Source organism: Propithecus coquereli, unplaced genomic scaffold (genome assembly GCF_000956105.1).
Source record: "Propithecus coquereli isolate 6110/MARCELLA unplaced genomic scaffold, Pcoq_1.0 Scaffold41, whole genome shotgun sequence".
Taxonomy (NCBI): domain Eukaryota; kingdom Metazoa; phylum Chordata; class Mammalia; order Primates; family Indriidae; genus Propithecus; species Propithecus coquereli.
The window spans coordinates 8,002,076-8,018,900 of record NW_012149841.1 but is presented as its reverse complement, the minus strand read 5'-3'; the positions used below and the strand labels follow the sequence as shown (position 1 = coordinate 8,018,900).

Sequence of the window (16,825 nt, the reverse complement as noted above, 5' to 3'; positions counted from 1 at the left end):
AGTTGTCCAATTAATTTCTTTCTATTTTTAGTAGAGATGGGGTCTTGCTCTTGTTCAGGCTGGTTTCGAACTCCTGAGCTCAAACAATCCGCCCACCTCGGCCTCCTAGAGTGCTAGGATTACAGGCGTGAGCCACCGCACCCGGCCCATTCCCTATAACTTTTAAAATTTTTTTGCAAAAAGATTGATATATAGTAAAATACACAAATCTTCAGCAAACAGCTCTATGAATTCTTACTAATGCATACACACACAGAGTGTATAATTATGGATACACATAGATGAAGATCTAGAATACACAAGGGTCTATGTTTTTTTGTTTCTTTGTTTGTTTTTTAAGTTTCTATGCACAGCAACAGAGGTTCATTCAACTTTGACCTTAAAGGTACTCTAGAGAAAATGCTGGAGAAGCAGAAGGGTAAGCCAATTCACCTTACCTGTTCTCGTCCTTGGCGACTGTAAAACTTGACACTTAACATCCTTAACAACCCCAGCGTCTTTGGTACCTACAAAATAAACACATATCATATGAAGAAAGATGGAATGATCTCTCAATGAATAAAGTCCTTTTATCATGAAATGAAAACTACAGCAAATATAGTATTTTAAAAAATGATTAAGAAAATCACCAATAAGTGTCAAGAATATTTGTAAAATTCTGTTTTTGTCTGGAAAAAAAACCACCAAGTGGTAAAATCTTACAAAATATATTCATGATTAAATGCTTTTTTAAGTACATAAATAACAAGTCTAGTATAATTTATACAAGTTAGAATCCACTACCAGCTCCTCTCAAATAAGGCTGCCTCAGGTTACCATTTTGTCTTAGCATCAGTATGGAAAAGGCCAAAACTTCCAATGAAGTTTCATCCATTAAGAATGGATGTAACAATTGAAAAAATAGCAGAAAAAATATTCACCATTTAGAAATCAGTATTTGAAATAATTTAATATAACACAAGACCATTTTTGTCCTTAGACTTAAGAAATATACTTACAAAAGCAAGAAGGAGAGATGACTCTATTAAAAAAAATGGAAAATAACAAGTGCTGTTGAGGATATAGAGAATTTGGAACCCTCCTACATTGCTGGTGGGAACATAAAATGGTATTAGCTACTGTGGAAAAAGTCCGGAGGTTCCTCAAGAAGTTAAATATAAGATTATCATATGATCAGCAATTCAACCCTAAGTCTATACACAAAAGAATTGAAAATAGGTATTCAAACAAATATTTGTACATGAATATGCACAGCAACCCTATTCACAATAGTCGAAAGTAGAAACAACTCAAATTTCCATTATCTGAAAAATGGATAAACAATATGTAGCATATCTGTACAATGGAATATTATTCAGCCATAAAAAGGAACGAAGTACTGATACATGCTAAAACATGGTTGATCCTTAAAAATATTATGGCAAGTGAAAGAAGCCAGATTCAAAAGGTCACATGTTGTATTATTCCATTTATATGTAACATTCAGAAGAGGTACAGTCATAGAGACAGAAAGCAGACTAGTGGTTGCCAGGAGCTGGGGCGAGGTGAGGAGTAGGGATTGGCTGCTTAATGGGTTCCTTTTGGGGTGATAAAAATGTCTTGAACTAGTCTTGGAACACAGTGAATATACTAAATGCAACTGAACTGTGCACTTTAAAATGGGCAATGGCTAATATTATGTTATATGAATTTTACCTCAATTTTTAAAAAAAGCATAAGAGGGTACTGTTATGTTGAGGTTAAAAATTTTGCTGCCAGAACTTCTGAGCAGCTTAAGCATTTGGGATGGCTTTACTGTACATCTCCCAATATTTCCTCCAAAAATAAAGAACAAGAAGGGGAAAATAAATTTACATGAAAACCATGCTCTCAGCTTAACTTGAAGATAGAGGATAACCCAAACTTCAAAATACCTGTAAGTAAAAAGAAAAAAAAATCACTAAACCTTAGTGTGTCATCTCCATTGCTCCTGCCAACCCCTGAGTCCCCACTGGCCCCCACTGCAGCCCACCACAAGGTTTGGTGGTAAACAAAAGCAGATCAAAATAATACTATAGTGCTCAGGGAGGATAGAAAGGGATTAGCAAAGAAGTCTAGGGTGCATCTAAAACCAGTGCCAAGAAGATTAAGTGTAAGTTAAATCTGGAAGTACTGGAAAAGCATACAGGTTAATCAGACATGGACCACAGGGGAGGGACATAAGCACAGGTGTGACATGAAGAGGCAGTCTCCCAAACATAGCTTTGAGGGAGAAGCATGCCAAAAAGGAAGAAGCGCCTTTTGCCAGCTGAGCAGTGAAGGGGAAAAGAATCAAAGGGGGAAATGTAGTGCGCTGCAAGACAAAAGAGAACCACAACATAAGAAGACTCACATACCCTCCCCCACCAAACTAAAGTGCAAAATCAACTAGAGTATTTGAACTTTGCTACATTGACAAAAGAGGGCACCATTAAGCTACAAATCTTTTAAAACATTCAAATACCATAAAAAAAAAAAAAAAAAACGAACAATAGAAAGATTCACAAATACCTTGAACCAACAAAGGGAAATCATTCCTGAAAAAAACAAACTTGAACAAAAGAAACTTTAAGCTGACACTCTAAACAGAATTAAATATGCTTAAACAATCATTTGAGGATGAGGAAAACCTGAAAAACTATCTACAATGACAAACTGAATAAGAATAGAATTGGACAAGAAAAATTTAAAAAACAGCTAATAATAAAATGTGTACTAAATTCAGGAAAGAAATAAAAGAAAAAGACAAAATTATCTTAAAATGAATAAATTATAAGGTAAAGAAAACAATGAAAAAAATGAAAGTGAAAGAAGTAAAAAGGAAATGAGATAAAGGAAGAGGTAAAAAGAGTCAAACAAAAAATACTAGAAATAGAAGATAATAAAAATCAACAACATTTGAATTACCAGAGAACCTGAAGAAGAAAAACAAAACCAAAGCACAGAATATTTAAAATTATAATACAAAAAAACTTTCTAGAAATAGAAAAAGATCTGAATCTTACATTAAAAGAGTCAATAGATTCTTGGGAAAATTAATCCAGAATGATCAACTCCAATATCCTAGGAAAGCTATTAGATTTCAAAGTTAAAGAAAATCTCAAGACCTCTTGGGCTGGGCGAGGTGGCTCATGCCTGTAATCCTAGCACTCCGGGAGGCCTAGGCAGGAGGATTGCTTGAACTCAGGAGTTTGAGAACAGCCTGAGCAACAGTGAGACCCCCCTCTCTACTAAAAATAGAAAAAAATAGCCAGGCATAGTGGTGTGCGCCTGTAGTCCCAGCTACTCTAAAGGCTGAGGCAGGAGGATCACTTGAGCCCAGGAGTTTGAGGTTGCTGTGAGCTAGGCTGACGCCAGGCAACTCTACTCAGGACAACGGAGTGAGACTCTGTCTCAAAAAAAATAAAAAGAAAAAAAGACCTCCAAAAAAAAAAATGGACAGATAACACAGGAATGGGAAATAATTTGATTACATCAGAATTTTCAAATCCCACATACAAAGCAAAATAGAGTGGCATTTTTTAAAAGTTTAATGGAAAAAAAAAAAAAGGCGAGCCAAGAATTTTATAGCCAGACAAGTTTTCCTTCAGATATCGAGTCTAAAGAAAACCAATTTTGAACATACAAAAACTTAAGGAACTCATCACCTATGAGCCTTGTCAAAATATCTACTAGAGAATAACTTTATCCAACCACAATACAACTGGGAAATCTTCAATAAAAGACCTGAAATAGCAATTTAAAAATACATAAATGGACATCTAAGACTAAAGAAAGGCAAAGACGAAAGTTAGAAACTTATGTACAAATATTATATATGTGTCAAAATAGAAATAATACAATTAAAAAGGGGAAAAGAAAAGGAAAAGAGGAAAATAGAATAAGCTGGTTTCATATAAGCAATTAGTAGGAATTAAAGAATAACAATAAAACTGATAACCTGGTAAAATACTGAAGACATTGATAACATTAATTAGAACAATTTCAGTGAAATCATGGAGGTTTATCCCATTCAAGTGAATTGAAGAGAGACTAGAAAAGAATTGCAAACAAGTATAGACAACTCTAAAATATTTAAACAACGGGAAAGAAATGGGGTGGCAGCTAGAGGGCAAAGTGGAACCTAAAGAGTTTTTATCACAGGAGAAATAAAAGCATGTTGTATGCTGATAAATCTAAGAGATAATAAAATGCATGATGTAGGTAAAATATCCTTCAGTATACAAAAATGGGAGATGTAGTGGACAAACGGAAGGGTTGGCCTTCACTAGAACAAGGACGGTTCATCTGTAAGGACAAGAGAAAAGATACAAAATACAGGTACGACCGCAGGCAGGTGGTGGGACATTATGGAAGTAGTCTAATTACTTCTGTTTTCTCAAGGAAAGAGGATTTCCCAGGGAAACAGGATTCCAAAAAGCCTGCATTCATCCCACGACAACATTCCATACTGAAGAAGCAGCAGCAGCAATAATAATAAAAAAATCCGGTCAATTTTGTTCATTTCTATAGACTTTCTTCCAAAATTTTGTTCTTAACACAAATAGACAATAGTAATTAACACTGTAGATCATCTTACAGTTCATCAAATGTGCCTTCACATATATTACTCCATTTGATCCTGGTAGAAGCCTTAATACTCCAATGGTAAGTACTATAATAAGGCAGAATTCAAATACCAGCCTTCTGGACTCCACAGCCCGGGTCTTTCCTTTGCATCAGTTACTGATTTTTAATCTAGCACCTGTTATAACTTATATTATACTTATTTGTGAACATAGCTGTCTCCTCCAATATATAGCAAACACCTGGGCTACTACCACTATCTTTATATTCCTAATACCTGGAGCAGTTATAAAATGTTGAAACAATAAATAAATAAAACTATCTCCCATAAATGACACTAGCATTAATTTGGAAACTTTGGTCAATGCACATATTGAATTTTGCATAGTCTCTTTTACAACCTAGCAGCCTTCTGAGAGACTAGAATATATGTGTCAGCAACATTTTTCAGTCAATACCTACCTCAACACAATAGCAACCTTAAACAAACAATAAGAGGAGGTTCAATGAGAACAATATCTGCCACCTAAAAAACAGGAACTAATCCTATAACTTCAAATTACTTTGAGGTGAGGGAAGGCTATGTAGAATGATTGTAAGTTTTGCTGCAAGACACAGCCACTAACATAATTAAAACACACTTGCAGCATTTCAAGAAGTTAATCATACAGCAGAGCATTCAATTTGCAATTGGATATTTCTTCTCCCTTATTTTGTCAATGCACAAGCAATTTTCTGTTAAAGGACTCCAACACGAAGCCTCAGGCCAAAGAGAGAAGGACCATAGGTAGCAGAGCAGATTCCAATACTCCAGTGAGGAGTAAACTGAATGCACAGGTAAAGTCAAAGAAACCAAGGTTAAAAAAGGTTCCCTAGTATATGACTCTGTGGTTTTCCCTTTGCTGGCCCACTTGGTCACAAATACATCCTTGATTACACCGCACCAAAACACTTTCAGAGCTTGCCTATGTTCTCTCTCCTTATATCTTCCATGCTCATTTGTTGTTGTTTTTTTTCTCAACCTTTAATTTTGACAAAATTCATAGCAACGGAAAAGCTGAAATGACTACACAACAAAATACAAAATACCAGTATACCTTTCACTGGGGCTGACCAGGGACAAATACATTCATTATCAAAACAAATGGCATAACAAATGGTGTATGTTGTGCTTCACTTTAATTTCTTGGTTTCTTCCCACACTCAAAAAACATGCAAGTTTGTTGCCCACTACATATCTGGCCATGTGCTAATCACAAGGTGCATAATTTTGACCAAGTGCTTGCTTTCACGCAGTTTACACAAACAACCAAGATATGTAAGATCACATGGTGGCCAAGACGGTAAACACAATTAGTATTCACCAATATATAGTTTTTCTCACCTTTATGGACATACAGAAAACTACTCCCCAGCCCCCTAGAAGCTAGGAGGGGCCACAATACAACAAATCAACTATGAGCAGAGGTGATGTCTAAGATTGTAATAAGTTCTACCTCTCATCCCTGTCTTCCCTTTCTAAGGCCGTAAATTCGGAGAATGGGCCTCAAGAGGTTACCAGCCTCCATGGATCCTTTAATCATCACTTGAAACGAGCTGCCCAGGAAAGTCATGGTATCAACAGTAGGCTTTGCCATAAATAAGGAAAAAATGTTTACGTGGTGAGCCACAGAAATTTTAGTACTTTTCATTTGCTTCTTCATATGATTGTCTGAATTATCACAACAGAGCCTAGCCTACCCTATTACAGCCTAAAAGAGTGTCTGACATAAAATAGAAGCTCCATAAATAATTGTAGAATGAATAAATGAATGGAAAGATGAATAGTTCATATAAATATAGAACAATATGGAAGCAAGTATACCATGGTAGTTAAGAATGTGGACTAGAAACTTCTGCCAGAGTTCATACTCGAATTCTGCCACTTGCTAGCTGGGTAACGCAGGAAAACTTGCTTAACTACATTTCACTTTTCTGATCAATATACTCTGTCTAGTAACAACACCTACCTCGAAGGGTTACTTAGAATTCAGTGAGCTAATACATGTGAAAGCACTCCAAACAGTTGCCAAAACATAAACAGTGCTTAATAAACGTTTACGTCTAAACAAGCAAAATGCAAGTAACTGGACTACTACTAGGTTTTTTTCTTTTTATCAGCATATTATGGGGGTACAAATGTTTAGGTTACATATGTTGCCCTTGCCCCTCCCCCCTGAGTCAGAGCTTCAAGCGTGTCCATCCCCCAGATGGTGCGCATCGCACTCATTATGTTTGTATATACCCATCCCTTCCTCCCCCCTCCCATCTTCCCAATGCCCAATAAATATTATTCCTATATGTGCGCTTAGGTGTCGATGAGTGAAACCAATTTGCTGGTGAGCACATGTGGTGCTTATTTTTCCATTCTTGGGATACTTCGCTTAGTAGAATGGGTTCCAGCTCTATCCAGGAACATACAATGGTGCTATATCACCATTGTTTCTTATAGCTGAATAGAACCCCATGGTATACATATACCACATTTTATTAATCCACTCATATATTGACGGGCACTTGTTTCCACATCTTTGTAATTGTGAATATCTGAAAATACTGTCACTAAAAATGAGTCCAAGCTAAACATAATACACTTTAGTTAAATTTGATATTTGAAAGAAGTACTAAAATTACAGCACTAATTCACTTTCTTAAGACAAAATTATTTCCTCTCTATATCTTACAAAGGGTTTATTTGTCTAAGACCTATTAGCAAAGTGAAATACTATAACTAATACTTACCACAGTAACCTTGTCTCCACCATTAGTAACCTGCTTATAATAAGGTGATCCTGAAAGAACTCTCCAGGCAGAAAGGCCACAGCTAGAAGCTTTTGACATGCCCACTTCAGCTGTTTCACAACCACCAACTAGTAAAAGTCTAAAAAAGAGACAAATATAAGGAATTGATAAATTGCAAATATGAACAAGATAATGGCAAAACAAAGAGAGCAGAAATAGTCACCTTCACAAAGAAAACTAAAGTTAGTATATATTAAACCTAGAAGGCAAATATTTTAGAGGAAACAACCAAAAAAAAAAACTCAAATGTTTTTTCAATTATAACTTTACCTTCTCTTGTACAAAAGTAAGGCTCAAACATTCAGGCACCTGAAACCCAGATGGGAACTTAGAAATGAGGAAAAAATGTTTTAAGGTTGGCCGCCGAATATCAAAGAAACTGTCTGTATCAACACCAATAAACTTTAATATACAGATGTGTAGCCTCACTCAGATACGTAAGTATTAATTACAGCAGTGTGTCTGATACAATGAAGGCACAATTACAGAATGTTAGAAATGACAGCTGGGAGCGCTGGGACAGGAAAGAACTATACAGCAATAACCGCGCAGCTATGAGAATGGTTAGTAGTTTAGTTGTATATTATGACTGGTTCCCTTTCTGTTTGTTATACTCCATTAGCAACTGGAGCCAGTTACCAACAGGGCAAACAACTTAACATGCACTAAAAGTTAAAAGACATTACTATGTAACCACTATTTGAATTGAGCTGATTAATAATGGAACCCTGACAGTCAGGATTTTTAAAATTATGTTCAGTACATCTGGCAGGGACCTGTATAACAGACATCATAATCACCTGTGATTAAAAAAAAAAAGTTTGAAAGTAAAGTTCCAATATATTTCACACTACAATTATCACTGAATTATCTGTTGTTGCCAATGATGGTAGGCAACAGACATAACAGAAGAGAGAATCCAGAGATTTTTCAACGTTTAAATTAAAAAAATATAAAAAACAGTCTTCCTCTATGCTTTGGAAACTGCCTACTGCCCAAGAGGGAGGAAACAACTCCCAAGGAGCGGTTTCCCTGGCCACGTCCACGTGGTGCTCTCCCCACACAATCGACCACTGCCCCCAATGGCAGAACACAGAATCCAACTTCCCTTACATCAAAACTTACAAAATATCTGCCATCACTAGGCTCCCATTTGGTCAAAAATAGGATGCATTTCATCACATATACATTATTTGCATTTCTCTAGACCACACTAGTAGAAAAACCAAATCGTGAAAAATGTTAGTTTTTGCATAGAAATTGAAAGGTGAAAAAAAACTTCATAAGTCTCCTTAGAGTTGGCATATCAAAAGACTGACTCAGTTATACGACAGCGTTAACTAAAGTTAACTTTTAAATATTACAAAATCATACATATCAGCACCTCATGATGCAAAACCATGCGCCCTCAGTATTGCCCCTCGCAGACCAGTAACCAGTAGAGGTGTATGCCCAACGGTAGTCAAAAAGAACTAATACCTGTCTTCTGTTAATTCTGCTCACCTTGTGTGGCAGGCAAAATAATGGCCACCCATAAGATGTCTGTGTCCTACTCCCTGGAGCCAGTGGGTATATTATATGAATTTAAGGTTGCAGATGGAATTAAGGTTGCTAATCAACTAATCTTAATATAGGGAGATCATCTTGGATTATCCCAATGTAATGACAAGGATCCTTAAAAGTGGAAGGGGGAGGCAGGAGAGTCAGTGTCAGAGCAATGTTTCGTGAGACTCACTGGCCATTGCTGGCTTTGAAGGTGGAAGGGGCCACAAGCCAAGGAATCTGGGCAGCTTCTAGGAGCTGGCGAAGACAAAAAAACATTCCCTGCCTGAGCCCTACTGACACCTTGATTTTAGCCCAGGGAGAGCTATTTCAGACTTCTGACCTCCAGAACTATAAGATAATAAATTTGCTTTATGTCACTAAGTTTGCGGTAATTGGTTAGAGCAGCCATGGAAAACCAATATACACCTTCTTTCTTTCCCAGCCCCAAGACCCAGGTGACCTATCAGAAGCTAATTTCACCAAAACCTCTCTTCTCATTTGACTGCTTGTTTTCTAACATGTGTTTCTGAACTAAGCTAACAGCAATAAAATAACTCATCTCTACCATATACTCTTAGATCTAAAAATTTCAAAAATGCATAAAATCCTTCCAGGTTTAACCATGGTGCTTAGCCCAAATCAAAATTTTAAAATCCTGAAAGTCATGTAAATGTACTTTATTCACAGAAATACAACTTGAGCCTTCACTCAAAGGTTTTTTCCTACTGATTTTATATATGGCTCTAACAAGTTTCCATCACAGCAAATCAGAAGCAAAAAATTTTAAGATGACAGCTTGAAGCAATCTATTTGAGCTGTTCCTACCCTAGGCAAATCCTCAGAGCTAACACATAATTAACCCTGTTCACCAGGGCAAAAGAGATTTTGGTCCAAAGTCAAGCTAGTAGTACAAGTATTATTTGCTCAGAGCATTCATTCTGCTCAAATGATTCTATTACAGTAAAATATTTCCCCCAAAAAAGGTACATCCAGTGCAGATAAAATCATATTATTCCTCTGAATCTAACTCTCAATTTGGAGAAAATACAGATGAAAAAAGAAAAACACCTTAAATAGCATACGAACAATACAATCAACAAAATTTAGATGGGGAAACTACAAAATAAATGACCTGGTTGCTTCAGAACACAAACACTCAGAGAAAGAGCAACAGACATGGGGAGAAAATGGAGGGTAGATCAGTGAATTAAAATAGAATACAATCTGGATATTTGAAAATATCGACAAATTATTGGTAACGCTTTTGGGATATGATCATGGCATCACCTTTATGTTTTATAGTTCTTATTTTGTAGAAATACACACTGAAATATTTACAGATGAAATAATATGCCAAAATTTACTTCAAAAAAAAAAATCCAGGGAAGGGTGGTGGAGGCCTGGCTGGGGATATAGATAAAATGAGATTAGCCATAACCTGACTGTTGAAACTAAGTAATAGATGCAAAGAAGTCAGTATACCATTCTATTTCTGTACATGCTTCAAATATTCCATAAAGAGTTGTTTAAAGTCCATTTGTTAGGAAAAACTCCTCCGAGTAAGTAGGGACAAAGGGGTAATTTGGAATATCTAGGGTTCAGAATTTAATCACAATGTTTTTCAATCAGAAAATTTGATTCATAAAATATACCTTTAAAAGCCAGTCACTTTATAATTATAATAAAAATAATATCCCTGTTTGAGAATTCAACACATTCCCAAAAGGCCAAACAGTTCCTTGATAACTGAAATGATTTCCCTCTATCAATGTGCAACATATATTTTTCTATTAACACACATTATATAGTAAATATAGTAATATATCTACAATATAAAATTTCTATCTTAATTATATTTATGTTAACATATGTATGAAATTTTAAGTTGCCTGACTACTGAAGGAGTTACAGAACTGAGAATCCAGATTTCTTATCTCCTGGTCTTAACACTAGAAGATATTCCCTCTCTATGAATTCTGATAAATATCATGACCATACATAGATAAAATTGATTACAATAGGATAAGATCCATTGAGAACAAAAAAGATTCAGTATCTGCTTCCAACCTTTCTTCCATTCATGCCAGACTGAAAAGTAAGTGGGAAAAGCAACAGAATGATGAAACTAGTATGTTGTTTCTGCCAGATGGTATGGCAGCTTTGGGATACTTACGCTCCAGCTATAAGGGCAACATATGTAACCTAAACATCTGTACCCCCATAATATGCTGAATAAAAAACAAAAAATTAAAAAAATTAAAAATTAGAAAAAAAAAGAATGCATACATGTTCACACATGCAAGCAAGAATGGCTACTCCTGTACGTTTAAAGGAGATGACTTCATCAACATATTTATAAAACAGGTGACTGGCAGCTACTGTGTGCAGGGCAACACGCAGGGCTCTGAGTGTACAGAGATGAACGTGGTATGCTCGCTACATTCAAAAGCTCGCTCTCTCAGAGAGGGCAAATAAAAGGGAAGAACAGGTGGGAGCATGGAATTAAGTGGCATAAAAGATGTCCACCCAATCTGAAGATGGTAAGCCAATCTAAATCTACTGAACGGTTATCTTCAGTCATACATGCCACGGGGTATCAACCCCAATTCAAGATGTTAATTTGTTCCATTACTTTATTGTTTTACAAGACTCACAGTGTTGTCTAGGGTTGACCTATAAGTGATTAAGAAAATAAACATAAAAGCAGGCTGATAGCGATGCTCGGCCAAGTAAATAAACTATCTCCATCAGATCACGGTGTTCAGAATAGGCTTCCAGGGCAACACTGGCCAGAAGCAAAGAGGAGCAAAGTCTCACTGATAAAAAATAAAGCCAGTCAATGGGAAAGGAGAGTCTGAGATCCAGCCCAATATACTCAATAAGTGTTTCCTGAGTACTTGTGTGAACTTAAAGCTCCAAATTTCTCCTTATGTAGGACAGAGTGAAGGTGCTATAGAGACTCATCTTCCCACTGCCTGTGGCCTTTTTGCTAGGTTTCAGCAGTAAGAAATCAGGAGATAAGGTGGGGAGAAGGGACGTGTCATGGCAAGGGAGATAAGGGAAAGTGGGGCCACACACTGATTAGACGATGCTAAGCCAAGAATTTGGTAAAGGAAAGCACTGGGAGGAAAATTTCAAAATGTTGGTGAGAGATATGACAGACATGAATGAAGAGAGATACCATGTTCTTTGGCGGACTCTCAATACCTTAAAGATGCCATTTCTTCTTACATTAATCTGTAAATTGGATGTTATTTCACAAAAAATCCTGGCAGAATTTTTCATGGAACTGAGTAACTGATTTAATGGAACTTAGGCAAATGTAAAATTCCCATGGGAGAGCAGAATTCTAAGAAGAGCCAACTCAATTCACACTGATCAATCCTCCCCTTTATGAGCTGGGCTTGTGCATCTTGACCTGTAAATATTTTCCTACTCTGGTGCCTTTAAGACATTCTTCTTCTAATTTGACTGTGCCAAAATTTAAAATGTCTATCTATAAAATGAAGACAAATCACACTCTGGGATAAGTTATTTATAACACATAAAACTAACAAATATTAGTAGGCAGAATTTATAAAGATCTCCTGCAATGAGTCCAAAAGAAAAATGGACAAAGAATAAGCACACATGAGTCACACAAAAAGAAATCCAAAAGCCAATAATGCAGATTAAAACAACACAGATTTACACCGACTACCCCTAGAATGTTTAAGGACATAGTAATTCTTGTAAACTGCTGGTAAGACTGCAAATTGAGCAATCGTTTTGAAGCAACTTGATAATATCAAATAAATGCGCACAACTGACTACTCCACAAACTCTGTTCTAAGGAAACTATAGAGAAATTTTTGCACAGGTATACGTGTCTCTTGGTGAAAGAATATTGTGTGCAGCCACTATTTATTATGCTGGAAAATTAGAAATATTTCAAATGTTTTAAAGGAATAAATGGATAAATAAACACAATAAATTGTTCAGGGAAACATACACAATGTAAAGAGAACAAATATAAAATATATATTGGAAGGTCATCTACCAAAATCATGATAGCTGCCTTCAGAGAGGAGGAAGTAAGAGAAAAGAATGGAAGTAGGAAATTTTGTTTGTATTATTTTCTCTCTTTTATTTATAGATCTGTGTATGTAGACACATACACATACATGTTAGAAAAAGAAGAACTTGGTATTTATTAACTGTCAGTAGTAGGTACTTAGGGGTACAGATGTTCCTCAACTTACAGTGGGGCAATCCCATAAATCTATCATAAGTTGAAAATATCCTAAGTCGAAAATGGATGTTTTGTAGACATGAAAATACAATATCAAAAAACGCTGGCATTTTTTGCTTGAGCTCCGGTTGTTTATCCACGTGATCACGTGGCGGACTGGGAGCTGCAACTGCTCGCACTGACCACCACTGCGTATCACTAGTCCGGGAAAAGACCAAAATTCAAAATTCTATGTATGGTTTCTACTAAATGTGCATGACTTTCACACCATAGTAAAGTCAAAAAATCACAATTCAGGGACCATCTGTATATTACATCATTCTCTGTACTTTTCTCTCTCTTTTTTTAACTTAAAAAGAGGAATATCAAGATATAGTATCCCAAATTATGCACATAAATTTCTCTAGTCAATGAAGTCCAGAAGAAAATAATTCAGTGAATTTGCTTTAACACTTTTTATCAGCCCACAAGTCTAGTCAAATACTGAATAGGAAATTAGCATATAATTTGCTTTGTGACATTTTGAGGTTGTTTATACATTAAGAGTTATGTCTTAAGCATTCTGTGGATTACTACTGAAAATAACTGTTAGATTTTTGCTGAAATTAAGTCCATAAAAAGATAATACTGTAGAAAATAATTTATATCATTAATATCATTTGCTGCTGCATCAAACTTCTCCACCCAGAATATTTACATGTAGTGGTAACCATTACATTCTTAAATATACAAAATATTTCATTTTTAAGTGTTTACTTTCAGAATAACATTTTAAAGCAAATAATTATTTTTAAATTATCCTATAAAGATATAGAGTAAAACAATTTGTATAGTACAAATTAAATTCTCTAAAGCACATTGATATGTGGGAATTAGCAAAAGTTTACTTCTCCTTAACAAAAACAAGAGAGAGTGAGAGAGAGAGAGAGAAAGGGATTATTTTTCCCAACATTCTTTAACCTCAAATTTTGTGGAAAATAGGAGGAAAATCATGAGTCCAGGAAACAGGGGTATCAGGTTCAAATATTTTCGCTAAATAAATAAATAAATAAATAAAATCTTGAGACATTTCTTTCACTCCATTAATATTTAGTAAACACAAACTATGTACAAAACAATGGGGAATGTGCTAAACGACTGAAGAAACATCTTAATAAACCATTTCTAACCCTCTGGAATCAATTTTTAGCATAACTCTTAACTCTCACAATTCACCAGCATCACATACGGTGTGCTGCCTAGGGAGCTTGCATGCTGTTCGTATCTTCCTTTTCTTGAACAGCCTTGGATATATGTTCACATCCAGGAATAAATGTAAGCATAGTCCACTACAGGTAAAACAACTAGTAAGCCCCTGACCACTATTGCACAGAACCTCTTCAGCAACCTTTGGACTTAGGTACAAAAACTGTATAAAAGACACATTAACTGCATGGAGGAAGAGGTCAAGGAAGGCTTCACAGGGTAGCACCAGCAAAACGCTTATCCTTTACCCAATTTCCCAGACAGATAAAGGGGTTAGGTAAGGAGTTTTCTAAACTAAGGAACATGAGGTACAAGAGCACGGAAATGAGTCTGTAAATGGTGTGTTCAGAGAACTGTAAGAAATGCAGTGAGTGATTCTAGACTCCAAAGGGCAAGCAGGGAGTAACAGGACAGAAAGTCCAAGTATATCCTTAACAATACAAACATTTTATCTTGCTCACTTCCTGGGCACTTATCACAGTCTACCTTCTATAATAAAACAGTTATTTAAATCCCTGCCATTACTAAACGTGGAGCCATTTGGGGCACAGAGACTGTCTAATTCATGTTTGTATCCTTTACAGCACTTACCCCAGTTGTTTCACTCAAGAAACATCTATCAGGGCACTATGTGCAAAGAACGATAGTGGCACAAAGATAAATAAGACATAGTCCTTGTCCTTAGCTTAACCTCGCTAGGCGCCAGTTCTCCCACCTGAGAAATGAAGGGGTTGAACCAATGATAGATGAACTCTCTTCCAGCTCTGACATTCTAAGAGTCTAAAACTCAAAGCGGGAACACAGGTATCAGACAATAAAAATAAAGTGTGACTGATGGAGCAAAAAAACACAAGAAGGGGTGAATCAAAGGAGCAGAAGCAAAGACAGAGGCCAGAGAAGAACAGGGGGCAGTACCACAGAGGCAGTCAAGGCCAGCTGGGAAAAGAAAGGAACGGACAGAATGCACACCCACAAGCAGCACACCATCCATAACACTGGTAAACGGTGAGAGTTAAGAGTTAACACTTAAAAGTAACCGAGAGTGGTTGGTCCATGGGTGCAAACATACAATTATACAGAAGGAATAAGTTCTAGTGTTCAATAACACAGTAGGGTGACTGTAGTTAACGATAATTTATTGTGTATTTCAAAATAGCTAGAAGAGGAGATCTGAGATGTTCCCAACACAAAGAAATGATGATAAATGTTTGTGGTGATGGATATCCTAAATATCCTGATTTGATCATTATACATTGTATACATCCATTAAAATATCACATATACTCCATAAATATGTGCAATTACATATCAAAATTTTTTTAATTAACAAAAAAAGAACTACTCTAAAAACGGATTCCAAGAAGAATTATAAATAGTTTATTAAGAGGGTTCTTCAATCTAATAATTGTTGGAAGAATCTGCCATCTAGTGGCTTAAAACTCCTTAAAGCCAAGGAAGGAAGTTTGAAATATAGAGAATCACTTCTATTATGTTCTGTCCAACGACCAGTATGTGTAGGCATACAATCAGCAAGAAGGAAAAGAAAAAAAATATTCCACGTCCCCAAATTTTAAAATGCTTAAGACCGCACTTGGCAAAGGGTGGGCTCAAAAAATGTAACCTATTACTTACTTCACAGCTAGAAGCCATTCCTCTCTTAGGAAAAATGAAATGTTCCCAATGTTAATTCATTTTAGTATATCCTAAACATTCTTTACTACAAAAATCCCACTAGTTCAATATTTTAAATCCTGCTTATCTTCATTTATTAAAGAGCTCATAAGAGAACATCTATAGTCATGACCCTGCATATCAGCAGTTCTCAAACATAAAGCATGTATCCAAATAACCTGAAGGGCTTGTTAAAACCGATTGCTGGACCACTCCTCCAGAGCATCTGATCCAGTAAGTCTAACTAAGGTGGAGCCCAAGAATTTGCATTTCTAACCATTTCCCCAGTGGTTCCGATGCTGCTGGTCCAGGGACCATACTTTGAGAACCGCTGCTTTACTTTATGTTTGAAACTATTTTCTAAGCTTTGGAAGGGACAGTTCACTCTAAGTCAAATTATACTAGTTAATCAGCATGTGTTTAAGTATGATCACGGAAAACTGATTATATCGAATGATTATTAAAGATAAAACATGGGAATTTTTCCTGGACTTCTTTGTTCCGTAATGAAACCAATCTCCTGGCAATTTAATAACTGGGCATTGTATTTAAAATTAAGTGGTACCTAGCTATAAGGTCCTTAAAATACAATTTGTAATTCAGCATTAAGAAGTAGGGGAAAATCTATAAAGTTCAATACTCCTTTCTTTGTAACACCCAAGTAGAACTAGACTTACATTCAGATAAAATTTCGGATGGCACAGAATA

At 36.0% G+C, this 16,825-nt stretch overlaps 1 protein-coding gene across 1 annotated transcript in view; it reads right to left on the bottom strand.

The window, feature by feature from the left end:
* NBAS (neuroblastoma amplified sequence) overlaps positions 1-16,825 on the bottom strand; it is a 487,556-nt gene that overhangs the window by 419,524 nt on the left and 51,207 nt on the right. The window contains exons 10-11 of the mRNA XM_012653069.1: positions 7,366-7,504; positions 438-506 (exon numbers count right to left, since the gene is read on the bottom strand). Coding sequence (XP_012508523.1) covers positions 438-506; positions 7,366-7,504 — 208 coding nt within the window. The remainder of the gene's footprint in view (positions 1-437; positions 507-7,365; positions 7,505-16,825) is intronic.